Source organism: Drosophila bipectinata, chromosome 2L (assembly GCF_030179905.1).
Source record: "Drosophila bipectinata strain 14024-0381.07 chromosome 2L, DbipHiC1v2, whole genome shotgun sequence".
NCBI classification, from domain to species: Eukaryota; Metazoa; Arthropoda; class Insecta; order Diptera; family Drosophilidae; genus Drosophila; species Drosophila bipectinata.
Window position 1 is genome coordinate 4,591,999 of NC_091736.1, and position 12,860 is coordinate 4,604,858.

Sequence of the window (12,860 nt, forward strand, 5' to 3'; positions counted from 1 at the left end):
ATAAGATTTATAATCTCTTTTGATTATAGTTTAGTTTAATAAAGCTTCTTGTCTGATTAATTCTGACTCACACCTTTTTTAATCAGCCCCAGACCAATGAAAGATAACGATTCATGGATCGGTTTCTTTATGAAAGACAACAACACATTTAGACGAAAATACAAAACTATTTTTATTTTGATTAATTAATTATACACTTATTGAACTTTACGCCCGACGTAATTTGAAATGTAGAGTATGAACCCTACGAGCAAAAAATCAAAGAGAAAAACGCCGCCTAAAATAAACATCTAAACGATTATGCAGCTGTTGCGCGAGCCGCATTTGAACATATACGTTTCCTAGTATATATATGTATATATAGTCGTGGCGGTGGCGGTGTCGACTAGCGAACATTGTCATTATGCGTAGATCTAGAGTTATCTTTAACTTACACAGTTCACGATGGTTAGAAACGTAAATGATACGTACATTACACGATTGAATTATATATATATATGTATGTATGTATATATATAGCTAGAGCCTACATTGAGTGTATAAGCACAAATCTCACAAATTCCAGTCGTCTGGCCCCGTCTCCTGCCGTATCACGGGCGGAGTTAGGGGCGCTTTTGGTGCTCCTGGCACAGGTGTGGGCACCAGCGGTGCGGCTCCGCGCAAGGAGTTCCCGTAGTAAGGCGGCGGCCGATGGCTGCTGATGCTCGGCGAGGTCGAGCTATGCGTTGATGAGGCGGAGGAATCGCGCACCCGTCCCGCATCGAATACCGGCGCCTGGGCATATCGATGCGAGCCCAGCTGCGGAGTATGCGATCTTGAATGGGATCGATCCCGTCGCATTTGTTGCTCCTGCTGCATGCGCTGCTGCTGGAGATATTGCTGTTTACGCTGCTTCAACAGCTGCTCCTCCTTCTGAAGCTGTCGCTGGCGTTGCTGCAGCTCATATTGCTGCCGTTGCATTGCACTTAAACGATTGGCCTTGCTCCACGGATTGCCACCGAAGCAAAGGTTTGATATGAAGACCACCGGGGAGAAGAGACGCAGCGAGACCTCACTGGGCGAAGAAAAAAAAATGGTCAGTTATTTATAGTCCAGAGTACAGTAGAATAGCTTTAAGTCGGAACAAAGAAATTTCTTTTGACAAAGTATTCGTACTCGAATAGGGGCATGAGCTTTAAAATATTAAAATAGTTTCCAAGTGTTGATGAACAAAATATTTATAGAATTTAAAATCTTTGTCGACAAGATAATTTGTTTTTGAGAAGTTTGACTGCATTACATAAACCAAACACTTACGTGGTGTCCACAATGGGCTTCGCCTCATTGCCGCTGAGTATGAATAGCGGAAAGAAAATGGAGAAGATGCAGCTGCTGACAATCACTGAGCTGGACAGGTTCGTCAGCACTGTCAGCGGGATGCCGAATCCGAAAAAATACGGCCAGTTCTTTTCAATGTAGGTTAGCCGACGATGCAGCTCCCAACCCATGTTGAACCACTTGTACTCAAAAGAGTACAGCGAATATAGAAGGCACAGGTGGACGAAGCAGAGCGAGGAACCCACATATCTAACTGGCACCAGGTTGACCAGCATACTCTGCACCAGGAACAGTACTTGAACTACCATGCTGAAAAGGAAGTCTGCCACCAGCTTGCTGATTCCGGGTATGAGCTGCGGACGACCCTTGCGAACCCTATAGGCGGCATTGGCAATGTCTGCGAACCACAGTGAGCTGACAATTTTCGACAGCATAAAGATTGGCAGCACCCACATCATGCCAAAGAGCAGCGACAGAATAGGATGTAGCCAGCCCCAAACTACAGGCAAAGTCTCTGACTGGGCTCCGTAAAAAATGGTGAGGCAGAACTTCAGAGCGGGCAGCAGGGCTGACTCAAACAGGACTATGCTCAGCCAGGTGAAGCCGCCGTTCAGCATGCAGCACTTGAACAGCTTCTTGGCTATCTTCTTTTCGCTGCAACAAGTGTGTAATAAATAAATTAGTCACAGATAGGCATCATAATTAATGGGACACATACCCCTGCGGGTGTGGCTCCTTGGCGGCGGGTTTCTTGTTGAGCATCTTCTGTAAACTGCGCTCATCGGAGTTCTCCTCTGCTCGCTTGGCGTATTCTTCCCTAATCATGGCAGCCGCCGAGCTGGGTACAGGCGATGGGGACCTCTTGGCCCTCTCGTAGCGATCCTTCTGCCGCAGTTCGAGCTCAGCATTCTGTCTGTTGACCTCGTCGTCGATGTGCAGGACCAGGGTCATGCCACGTATGCTGTCCCACAGGCCATACATAATGCCCAGGGTGATGTTCTGCGATCATATTACAACGCATTAAGTCATTGTTGTTGTTCGCTCAGCAGGTACTCACCTTTATCGCCGCCATCTCGCGTCGCTAGTCAGTAGTTCCTTTTGTTGTCATCACGAAATGTGTACATGGAAGCATATGAAACGTGTTTAGCTACTCTAAGTCGCATTAAAACGTAGCAGAAAGTCTTTGAATAAATTTGCGTTGTGCGAAGACAACATTGTTGGAAACAACTGATTTTGGGCGCGTTTACACCGCCCACAATCCCTTCTGAGACCAGATATGGCACAGGCAGTGCCCTGGAACTGCCACTTACATACTTATTGCAGTGCCCCCAGCTTCTGATCCAGTTTCCTCCGCGCAGATCTTAAAAACATTGAACTTTGTGCTGCTTTCAATAATAATATGAATTGTTTTGATGGTGTAAACAGGCTGATGATTGGTACGGTTGCCACCTGATGCTAAGGCGACGTTTTCCAGCACTGCTCAAAACTATCGAATAAAAATAATTCCCTTGATAGTGCGGGAATGAAAATTTAAAATCTTTGGTTTTAGTTTGTTTTATTTCATTATAAACTTGGCTACAAGGCTTAAATAAGGCTAAACTTGATAATAAATTAAAGTTTATAATATATTAAGCTTGTTTTTTTAGATTTGAGTTCAAATTAAAGTTATTATAGATTGTTAAGATTTATATCTGATATAGTTGGTAATATAAATGAAAATTTAAATATTTAAAAATAATGAAAGACCTAATAGTTTGAACAATAAAAAATCTTGAAAATAAAAATGGGCTAGGGCTACATGTTAGCCTTGGTATATCGATAACAGTACATTTTTATTTTTCAGCCCTGCGGGTAATTGTCAGTTACAAATCGAACATTCTTCTCCTGTCCGGAGACGGAAAAATACCGTGAGTTCCAAAACTTTATATATAATTCAAACCAAGCCGCTTTTCTTGTTATATATTAGGTTATAAGAAATAGTTCCTTGTTTTGAAAGTAAATATCTAAGAAATTAAACGTTTCTTCGATTTGTAAGCAACATCCGTCACAACTATTTGTTTAAAAGTCAAGTGTAAATAATGCAAAATAAGACCGTGGACTTGTGATTAATTTGAATGACGTTAACTTTTACCTATGATAACGATGGGGTATTTGATTTCTAGCCGAGTTAATACGTACGTTTTGCATATAGAACTTACATAGAAATGGTTGATTCTCTTATGTGTGTGTATCAATAAGCAAACAACGTAAATAAGCCCTAAATCAGGTGTCAGGCCACGTTAAAGCCGAAACACACTGCATGCGCTTAATTGATTAACTATCTACCGTTAGTAAACAAATGAGCAACAAGATCTGACTTGTTTACATAGATACATACATACATACACACATACCATCCCATACCTGACAGTGTGTGTGTGTGTATGCGTGAAGATAATTTCCGGAATGCAATTTTAAAACGTAGCTTTATTGCAGATAACCATCAACCTCCCCCACCCAAACGACCATCCATCGTCTCCATCTGTGGGAATAATCAATACCCACATACATACAGCAGGTCCAGCAACAGCAACAACAACAACAAAAACTGCGATATGGTGTGGTCTAGTGATAAGCAACAACAGTAGGGCCACAGCCCAGCACCCTATCCGTCGACCACCGCCCACCGCCCTCACCAACTGGAGGAGAAGCATTCCAGGGAACGAGTTACAAAAAGCAATTACCATCCCACAACTCAAATTTCCTGTCATTCCTGTCACCTTGTCACCGGGCGCGAACGATGTCACGCGAGGAACGCAAACCCATTGTCGACACCTCGAACAGTAGTAGCTGCAGCAGCGGCGACGAGGAGGTGCATCCCGTGGTGCGACGTCGCAGTGCCAAGGACACGGAACTGGCATGTCCACCCAAGGATCCAGGATGCTGCGACCCCACAAGCACTCCGCATCGCTTTCTGGCACTGTTGTTTATGTGCCTCCTGGGATTTGGTGAGATTTCATCATAGAAGATTCCTTAAATACTTGGCTTTTATCTTAAAATTAGAAAAATAATCTTGATAGGAGATTTTGAAGGATATTTCTTATAAATAGACTCGACTTTTATCTTAAATTGTACTATTATATAGATTCTTATAATTGAGAACGGTATATATTATTTAAAAACCTTGTTCCACAAATATTTGTAGATAACAAATTGTCACTAAATACTAGAATTAAATAAACATATATGTGTTTATAGTAGAAACTTTATACAGAAGCCCTCTTTGTGTTTTACACAAATGAATACTAGGCTCTATATTTAACAAAAGAAATCCTTTTTTTTTCGAGATAAGATAAGGAAAAAATGGAACTATCTATGCCAAAAATTTATAGATAAAAACCAAAATATTTACCTATAATGACATTAAATATATAAACCATATTTTTAGGTTCCTATTTTTGCTACGACAATCCTGGAGCGCTGCAGGATGTATTCCAAAAGGAGCTCGATCTGAATTCCACCGAGTTTACACTGATATACTCCATCTATTCATGGCCAAATATTGTCCTGTGCTTTGTGGGAGGATTCCTGATCGATCGGGTCTTCGGCATCCGCCTGGGAACCATCATCTACATGCTGATTGTGTTGGTTGGCCAGCTGATCTTTGCCACTGGCGGAGTCCTGGGCCACTTCTGGCTGATGATCGTGGGGCGATTTGTGTTCGGCATTGGGGCTGAGTCGCTGGCTGTGGCCCAAAACAGCTATGCGGTGTTGTGGTTCAAGGGCAAGGAGCTGAACATGGTCTTTGGACTCCAGTTGTCGGTGGCACGCTTCGGCAGTACCGTCAACTTCTGGATAATGCAACCTCTCTATGGTTACGTCTCGAAAACGTACTCTGGCTATACCGGTCTGGGAGTAGCTCTATTCCTGGCCTCCTCCACTTGCGTTATGTCGTTGCTGTGCACCTTGATTCTAGGTAGGATTCATTAAAGGATTACATCTTGGATTTTATTATAATCTTCTATATCTGCAGGCTGGATGGACAAACGAGCGGAGCGAATTCTAAAGCGAAACAACAATCCTGGCGGGGAGATTGCCAAGCTGAGTGACATTGTAACTTTTAAGCTGGACTTCTGGATGGTGTCGGTGGTTTGTGTCGCCTATTACGTGGCCATATTTCCATTTGTGGCGTTAGGGCAGTCCTTCTTCGTCAACCATTTCCACATGACCCCCGACGAAGCCAACACCGTCAATTCAATTGTCTACCTGATCTCGGCAATAGCATCTCCAGTGTTTGGTTTCGTGATCGACAAGGTGGGCAGGAATGTGACTTGGGTATTCTGCGCCACCATATCCACGCTGCTGGCCCACTTTCTGCTGACCTTCACACACCTGGATCCCTACATCGGCATGAGCATCATGGGCCTTTCCTACTCGATGCTGGCAGCTAGCCTATGGCCTCTGGTGTCGCTTATTGTGCCCGAATATCAACTGGGCACAGCTTATGGCTTGTAAGTGGCTTAAGGACATAAATTTTAGCAGATTTTTAAATAAATTTCCATTTCAGTTGCCAGTCTGTGCAGAACCTGGGACTAGCAGTGGTCACCGTGGTGGCAGGAATGATAGTGGACAGCAGCGGAGGCAGTCATTTCTGGCTGCAGATCTTCTTCATGTTCTTCCTGCTGAGTAAGTGGGACTGTAATGGAAGTATCCTACATCATTTAAACTATTTAATATATTGTTTCAGTCTCCTTGCTGGCTACGTGCGCCATATGGGCCTACAATCGGAAGCACCAGGGCAACCTGAACATGTCCCCTGCCCAACGGTCCACATACCACACCTCGATGTATGTGAATATTGAGTCAAGTTGATCTGCTTGAGCATGCTATTATTGATGTCTTGGTGTTGTGTATTTATCCCCATTCCTGACCCAGACACTGACTAATTATCATTCTCTTTTTAACGCAAAAGCTCAATGCAGAGCCCATTCGTGGATCGACGGCCTCTTTTGGGCAGCCAAGTACACTGAACAAAAATGAAACCAATATGAAACTATTTACCAATTGTGATGTTAACGCCATCTCTTTGAACTTGACTTGTTATTCAACTTGGAGCACATACTTCTAGTCGCACATTCGTCGTGGTCGTGGTTCAATCGGTTAAACCCCTAGCCAATATTCTATATACATATCAAATCTTTAATTATTGTTGTATTTACGGTTTTGTTGTATATATGTTGAATATATATTGTTCTAAAAGTACATTCACCAAACTAAATAATACTAAAGAGTTTTATTTGTTTTTTGGGGAAAAGGTTATACGAAAAAAAGAAAAAATCGTTTTTGATCTTGATTCCATTTTTTATTATTCCTTGCGAATATATTTTTGAAGAATATATGATTTATATTTTTTTTTTTTACAAAATAAATTAAATAAATTAACTAAATCATAAACAGAAATTCAAAGAATTTTGGTGTTGTTTTCGTTTGTTGTTACCTTCTCACATTGTATCGAAATAAAATTTTATAAAAAAAACGTAGTATTGATGCATAGACTAGAGAAAACAAAAATACAATTGAAAATCTTGAAAATGATATTCTCAGAGCAAGTTTAAAAAAGAAATCTAAATAATAAAAACACACATGAATTAATACATTTTCTTTTCCGTTTTTGAGAATTGTTTGGTCGTTTGGTTTGTGGGGCGAAACAATATTTTTTTAAGAAACATGAGAAACTAATTTCAAATAAAAAAAATGTTTCAATCTCTATTGAGTTATTTAAAATGCATTTCATTTCATTCAGGCCACTTCAGTTTGGGCCGCTTCGCAACAATTGCTTCGAGCCTGGTCAGATAGCTGCATTTTTGTATAAAAAATTAGTAATATTGGGAACTTTTATTCCCATTTCGCTTGAACTTAACTAAGAGCTTCGTTGAATTTTCTAGTTCATTTGAAAGATTTTTGATTGTTTGTCGTTTCTAATTTCTAGTGTTAGTTTTACCATTGAGTTTACTCAATTATTTTTTTTTTTTTTCAAAAAATTTAATTATTTTGATTTGTTTTTTTGGTCGTTTTGTTTTTTGCGTTTGTTAGGTGGTGAAGCTAGTGCTAAAAGCATTGAAGGATGGATGAACTGAGTTTCCTTACGCCGAACATTGATAATGTATCTATATTGTCAGGGTGGAACACCCAGCGGGCTCAGTTACTCATCCAGGGTCTCTGCTTCGTCAGCTGCCACAATGTCTCGCTTGGTAGCACTCTTAATGCTAGCCAAATACTTGTCACCATCGAAGCGTTGGCTCTCATCCTGCAGTTCCTGGTGGCAAACCAAAAAGAATTAACACTATTAATCATATATTCATAAACAGAATAAGATCTTAAAAGATATCTAGCTTACCTTGGGACAAACATATATATGTACATGTGAAACAGTTTAATGCCTAAGTTCGTATCATGAGCGTGCTTGGGGTGAGTAAGCCAATCAATATTATACACAATTTACAATGCAATGTCAGTTAAACCCAGCCAAGCTTTGTTTCGGACTTTCAAAGCCCTTTTTTCATGTTTATTGGAATCGTATGTAAATCGAATTGAGTATTAGGGGGAGTAAAACGCTTACAACTAGGTTTGTTACATTCATCCCAAATATTGCTTGTATTATTACAGCTCTTACAAGTCTTATTTAAGAATTAATTACAGCTTCGGTAATGTGGTTGTGCATATTCGAGAGTGTTTTTGTGGGTTATGTTAGTAAGTATTATAATAGAACTGCTTAAACGCGGCTCGGTTAACTCCTATGAAAGACTTAAATCTGTTTCACAGCCAAAACACAGATTATCCATTTCGGTTTATTTTGAATTTTTTTTTATCATTTACATGTCTAGGACTAGCAAATGGTTGCGCTTTTATGTTATTGTGTCGTTGGCATATCTATAGCTAAATGACTGGATGATATTCATAATGATATATCTTGAAAGTGCTTAGCTTTAGTCTAAAAGCTAACATTTTGGTTTCAGTTTCGCAAGCATCACTGGCAGGTTTTCAGATGAAGTAAAATAAAAAGTTAAGTAATACTGCATCGTATTTGAGATAATGTTAAGAATACTGCACTAGCAGTCTTTTAAGATAAACAAAAAATGAGGTATACTCGAGGTATTTCTCGAATGTTCGAAAAACAACATAAAAACAATAATATATGTCAGCCTTCTGTTGGCTTCAAATGGTCATGAGATGTACGTATTTCGAATACGTAATAATGATATAGAAAAACTTAAACATAGGATCTATTGTTATTGTTCAACTCTGGCAAATTATCGCACAAAGCCAAGGCGAACTCGTCGTCTTCGGTGTAGCGTTGGAAGATGGCCTTCACTTGCGACTGCTGACGATTCTTGCCCTGGCCACCTAGCGACCCTCCCATAGCATTGGTTATGATTTGCAACTGCTTATTGTACAGATTCCGATCGGATTCAGCCGATGGCTTGGGAGCCCGACGGACGTCGCGATCGGGTATTCCCCTTGATAGCTTGTTAGTTACGGTTAGGTCAATGATAGCATCACTTCCAGCGGCGGTTATGGTGGGTGTTGTGGTTGTGGATGTGTTACAAATACCGTCAGCTGTTGACGCATTAGGAATTGTTATTACTGTTGATGAGTTGGGTGCAATGGTGGTGGTAATGGATTCGAAGGGGTTCGATGAAGCAACGGAATGCTCGGGATCAACAGCCGGTCGAATTACCTTGTTACGCAGAATAGACGGAGTTTTTTCCTGCATTCTCTGCCAGTCGGTGGGCAGGGCCCAAGCATGTGGACCCTTCGAGAAGTAGATCAAGTGTTCAATATCGTAAGTAACGCGTGCTGCCAGAAAAGAAATTGTTTACAGATCATATTTTCAATTATTCCATTGTAGAATCTTACATGAGTTTGTCTTCAGGGAATTGTTGACGGCGAGTTCCTCGACCTCAAACTTTTCGCGAGCTGTCTTTGTCTCTGGCGTGGACTCCTTGCGTGAAAAGTGGCTGCGACGCGACCTGGCCAGCCCATTGCTAGCAGACGAGGTTGCTCCGTTGTTGGGCTCAAACACCTCGTCCTCAACGTCGCCGTTGTTGTTGGCCGAGGCGACGTAGTTCAGTCCAATGCCACTATCTGCCAGAGGCAGCATAAATTGCGGCGGCCCAGCGCCAGGAAGCGGAGTCGATGGGGTGGTTACCGGGCTCACCAATGAAGTTCCATCGAAGGCAGCGCCAGCCTCAATGGAAGCCAAAAACTCTGAGCTGCTGAAATAGTCATCCAGTACGAGCTTGGCCACCTAGAAAAATATTAAAGGAGCTTGCAAAGATTCTAGATATCATGGTTTGGAGCCAGCTATACTTACGCGCACTAGCTCACAGCAGTCACCGGTAATCTTGATCAGGTGCTGGCCCACGTTGACCGTGAACTTGTATTCACCTACGGAAGCATCGTTTGTGGAATATGAGTGCATTAACAGCTGCTGATTTGGTCGCAAAACTTTACCGGCAGCAGCCGTCGCCTGCGCCTGAGCCGCTGCTGCTGCCGCTGCGGCGGCCACTGCGGCAACCTGCTGTTGTTGCTGTTGATGGTGCTGCGAGATCTGCTGTGCAGCAGCCGTGGCAGTCATAAAATTCTGGGCCGAATTAAAGCTCAGCCGGTTGGCCAATCCACTGCCTCCCGGAGTCCTTGGCTGCACGACGGCGTCATCAGAATTGGAAGAGTTCAGTGAGGAGCAGGATCCACCGGCGGCTGGAGCGGGTTCCAGACGGACCGGGGATGCATTTCGTCTAATTGTATCCTCCATTAATTGTTTGGCGTAGCTGTTGAGAAATGAGATAATTTGTAAGTTTTTGTTTTTAGCGAAACATGTGCTTTTCCCACTCCAATGTGTGTATTGGCAGCGATTTCAGATAATCGATGGTATTACCAGATGTTTCTGACTATCGTTGCCAACTGGCTATCGTTTACAAGTTCATCTTAAAACTTACTTAATTTTATCTTCAGCTGGACCAGTGATCTGCACCAAACGCTCCTTGGCGCCAGGATTAACTAAACGATAAAAAATGAATTAAAATATGAAACATACTAGGTGCTTATTTTGACCTAAAACTTAAACTGTATTGACTTATGATTGTACATATATACAGATGCATTTTTGATTTTTGCGGAATATCGGTTATATGCAAATTTGATGGCCAAAACTTTGGTGAAACATGCGAATTTCGGTTTTTAGTAATTTTGGTGCAAGTAGCCAACGAATGATTGAAGCGTGCCAAATGGTTTTGGATGCAGTGGGTTTAATCTTAAAACCGACATTCGGTGGGTTACCTCTTTGAAACGATATTATTGTTTCGCTAAGTTCCTCGATCATGTGCACGCGGCGACCCTTGATACCCATGACTGTATGGCCATGGCATTTTTGGAATATACTTTTAAAGATCAGATGTCTTGGGGTCTCAGTCCGGAATACTTACCCTTGCCGGAGTCTGCGTTACGGATGACCACTTCATCCTTGCAATATGTCTTGCCGGGTATCTTGGTCGGCTTGATAAACTTGCCGGAGTTGCGAATGACCTCACCGGGTGGCAGCAGCAGATGCTGCTGGTTGGGTGTGCCGACGGCTGCAATGGCCGCTGCCTGGGCGGCGGCGGCTGCTGAGGCAACATTAAAAGCGGCAGCAGCGGCGGCGGCACCAACGTTAACTCCGCCAACGCCAACGCCGCCGCTGACGCCGAATGTGGGGGAGGTGCTAAGAAATCCGCCAGGCTGTCCGCCGGCATCGTACGGATACGGTTCCGCTGGAAGCTACAAAAATATTGTTTAATAAAAGCTCCAACAGTAATGGATGGATGTACCCACCTCTACGTTAGAGACTTGCTGCTTGGACTTGTAGTAAGCAATTGTGTCGTCATGCTCCCAGCTCTTGGCGCGCAGCTCAATTAGCTCGAGGAGTTTAAGGCGTGTCGTTATGTTAAGGCGTTCGTCCTGCGAAGCGTTGCGAAACACGACGAAGGCCCGATCGAGCGTATCCTTGGACAGGGCCTCTAGCTGCGGCCCGTGGACTCGAAGGTTGTGCAAGAGTAGCGTAATCGAGTCCGGTGTGGTGTTGCAAGACTGCAAACCGACAGTGACATTGTCAATCAACTGAATCAGCTCCTCAATCACCAGGTAGCTGTTTTTAAGCGACGAGCGCGACTGTGTCTTTAGTGGGCGTGGCGCCTCAATGTTTTTCACGGCGCGTCCCAGATGTGTGTGAGCCATTTTTTCGATGGGATTCGTCTAGACTCGATTCTGTCTCTCTGCTGATGTGAAAGGGTTTTAGCCTGTCGTCCGATTCCGATGCGCTGAGATCAGCTGATGTATGGTTATTGGTTCGTTCGTTAAGATGAGTTTGAAAAACTGGTGAAAAGAAGTCGTTGAAGCGTTTTTCTGCACCTCCCCCTGAAAGAAAGAGTATCATATTAGTGGAAATTAATTCTTGTTAAGGGGGTAAACTTATTAGAATATTTTTGGGCGAATTCTAAGCTAGCATGACCTTGTTTCTGGCTAGAAATACCTAAGTTCATATTTGAATACTGCGACGTAACCAAGTGGATATCTTTGGACCTAATGATGTGCTCCTTTGATAAGCAGGTTTACCTGATAACACAATGAAGATTTATCTATAGTTTAAGTGGACTCCGTAACCGGAGGCTTAACCCATTGAGTCACTCCAGACAGTAACACAATCGGTGTCGATAATTGCGAACAGATTTCCAAAAAGAAATAAATAAATAATGAATGAAAACAGTTTGCATAAATGGGAACACCAAACGGAAGACCATTTGTGCGACGGCTGCTACTAATGGTTGTTGGTGCTTTTTGGATTTAGTCAGACTTTCGCTCCATGCACCACAGATTTTTTTTAAATATCACTTACAACCACAAACAGCAACAACTTTTAGAATTATTACAAAAAACCGAGAGGAGGAGGAAAAGAGAGGGTGAGAGGCAAGAGCGATCATTCTCACTTGTTCCTCCTATTGAATCATATGTCGAGAATAGCAACAAAAAAACGGCGGCCGAATTTTTTGGGCGTTTGACAACCAAAATTCTTGATATCCCCGACCCCTGATGGGATTTAACTATTTATTACTAACTTTTTATTAATAAGGGCACTTGGCTAATAGCACTCGGTGAAATTGGGTAATATTTTGGTTTTCAGTGGCATGGGGCACAATCGACAGAAAGATGAAACTACGCGTTGGCTGCGCTGCGCCCGACGTTGTACTTGGCGGAAGGCCTACACTTTTCCAGCGTCCTATACTAGTTACTTGGGGGCTAACACCCGATGCTACGATTCGAAGCTAGTATGAGACTATGATTTGATCCGTATAATTAGATTCAGAACAAATTTTAAGACATGAGAAGCTTACCAATTTCTAGCAAATTTTTTGGGTGACCGTTTGATAACGATAACTTGTATCGATTCATTGTATACTTTTTACGTTCCTTCGTTTTCCCCAAAACACCCTGTGTTCTAAAACAACAAATTCGGTTAATAATACAATAAT

The 12,860-nt window shown here is 42.4% G+C and overlaps 3 protein-coding genes across 11 annotated transcripts; 1 reads left to right on the forward strand and 2 right to left on the reverse strand.

Annotated features, from left to right (window-relative positions):
• Nucleotides 1–147: 147 nt before the first annotated feature.
• Nucleotides 148–2,780, reverse strand: tank (EI24 domain-containing protein tank). 3 transcript variants are annotated; one of them, XM_017240246.3, is made up of 5 exons: nt 2,628–2,780; nt 2,375–2,412; nt 2,036–2,316; nt 1,297–1,971; nt 148–1,054 (listed from the first exon to the last, which is right to left on the reverse strand). In XM_017240246.3, the coding sequence occupies exons 2-5, from the start codon at nt 2,387–2,389 to the stop codon at nt 553–555; spliced, it is 1,473 nt and encodes a 490-aa protein (XP_017095735.1). In that variant the 5' UTR covers nt 2,390–2,412; nt 2,628–2,780; the 3' UTR covers nt 148–552. The 3 variants fall into 3 exon arrangements, with proteins under 3 accessions (XP_017095735.1, XP_017095737.1, XP_017095736.1); XM_017240248.3 differs by having other exon boundaries at nt 2,632–2,776; XM_017240247.3 differs by lacking the exon at nt 2,628–2,780 and having other exon boundaries at nt 2,375–2,602.
• A 337-nt stretch (nt 2,781–3,117) lies between these two features.
• On the forward strand, nt 3,118–6,572 carry LOC108124521 (lysosomal dipeptide transporter MFSD1). Its single transcript, XM_017240245.3, has 7 exons — nt 3,118–3,224; nt 3,793–4,304; nt 4,745–5,272; nt 5,330–5,807; nt 5,864–5,982; nt 6,044–6,143; nt 6,269–6,572. Exons 2-7 carry the CDS (start codon nt 4,097–4,099, stop codon nt 6,324–6,326), a joined length of 1,491 nt encoding a protein of 496 aa, XP_017095734.2. The 5' UTR covers nt 3,118–3,224; nt 3,793–4,096; the 3' UTR covers nt 6,327–6,572.
• Nucleotides 6,573–6,636: 64 nt separating this feature from the next.
• Nucleotides 6,637–12,778, reverse strand: mxt (Eukaryotic translation initiation factor mextil). Of its 7 annotated transcripts, none has more exons than XR_011442186.1 (10): nt 12,723–12,778; nt 11,167–11,748; nt 10,782–11,112; nt 10,636–10,707; nt 10,296–10,356; nt 9,811–10,127; nt 9,671–9,744; nt 9,214–9,604; nt 7,694–9,153; nt 6,637–7,612 (listed from the first exon to the last, which is right to left on the reverse strand). XR_011442186.1 is itself a non-coding variant. In XM_070277675.1 (10 exons), the coding sequence occupies exons 2-10, from the start codon at nt 11,566–11,568 to the stop codon at nt 7,499–7,501; spliced, it is 1,881 nt and encodes a 626-aa protein (XP_070133776.1). In that variant the 5' UTR covers nt 11,569–11,748; nt 12,723–12,778; the 3' UTR covers nt 6,637–7,498. The 7 variants fall into 7 exon arrangements, 3 of the variants coding, with proteins under 3 accessions (XP_070133776.1, XP_070133775.1, XP_070133777.1); XM_070277675.1 differs by having other exon boundaries at nt 9,035–9,153; XR_011442184.1 differs by having other exon boundaries at nt 9,671–10,127.
• Between the last annotated feature and the right edge of the window lie 82 nt (nt 12,779–12,860).

Bases quoted from the DNA above. Each gene is read 5' to 3' on its own strand.
- tank (XM_017240246.3), bottom strand. The intron at 1,972-2,035 runs GTATGTGTCCCA...CACTTGTTGCAG, and splicing joins AAGGAGCCACACCCGCAGGG to CGAAAAGAAGATAGCCAAGA. The intron at 1,055-1,296 runs GTAAGTGTTTGG...TTCTTCGCCCAG, and splicing joins AAGCCCATTGTGGACACCAC to TGAGGTCTCGCTGCGTCTCT.
- LOC108124521 (XM_017240245.3), top strand. From the start codon at position 4,097: ATGTCACGCGAGGAACGCAAACCCATTGTCGACACCTCGAACAGTAGT. The intron at 5,273-5,329 runs GTAGGATTCATT...CTATATCTGCAG, and splicing joins GCTGTGCACCTTGATTCTAG to GCTGGATGGACAAACGAGCG. The intron at 5,808-5,863 runs GTAAGTGGCTTA...TTTCCATTTCAG, and splicing joins CTGGGCACAGCTTATGGCTT to TTGCCAGTCTGTGCAGAACC.
- mxt (XM_070277674.1), bottom strand. From the start codon at position 11,568: ATGGCTCACACACATCTGGGACGCGCCGTGAAAAACATTGAGGCGCCA. The intron at 10,357-10,635 runs GTAACCCACCGA...TTTATCGTTTAG, and splicing joins AATAATATCGTTTCAAAGAG to TTAATCCTGGCGCCAAGGAG. The intron at 9,605-9,670 runs GTAAGTATAGCT...ATATTTTTCTAG, and splicing joins ACTGCTGTGAGCTAGTGCGC to GTGGCCAAGCTCGTACTGGA.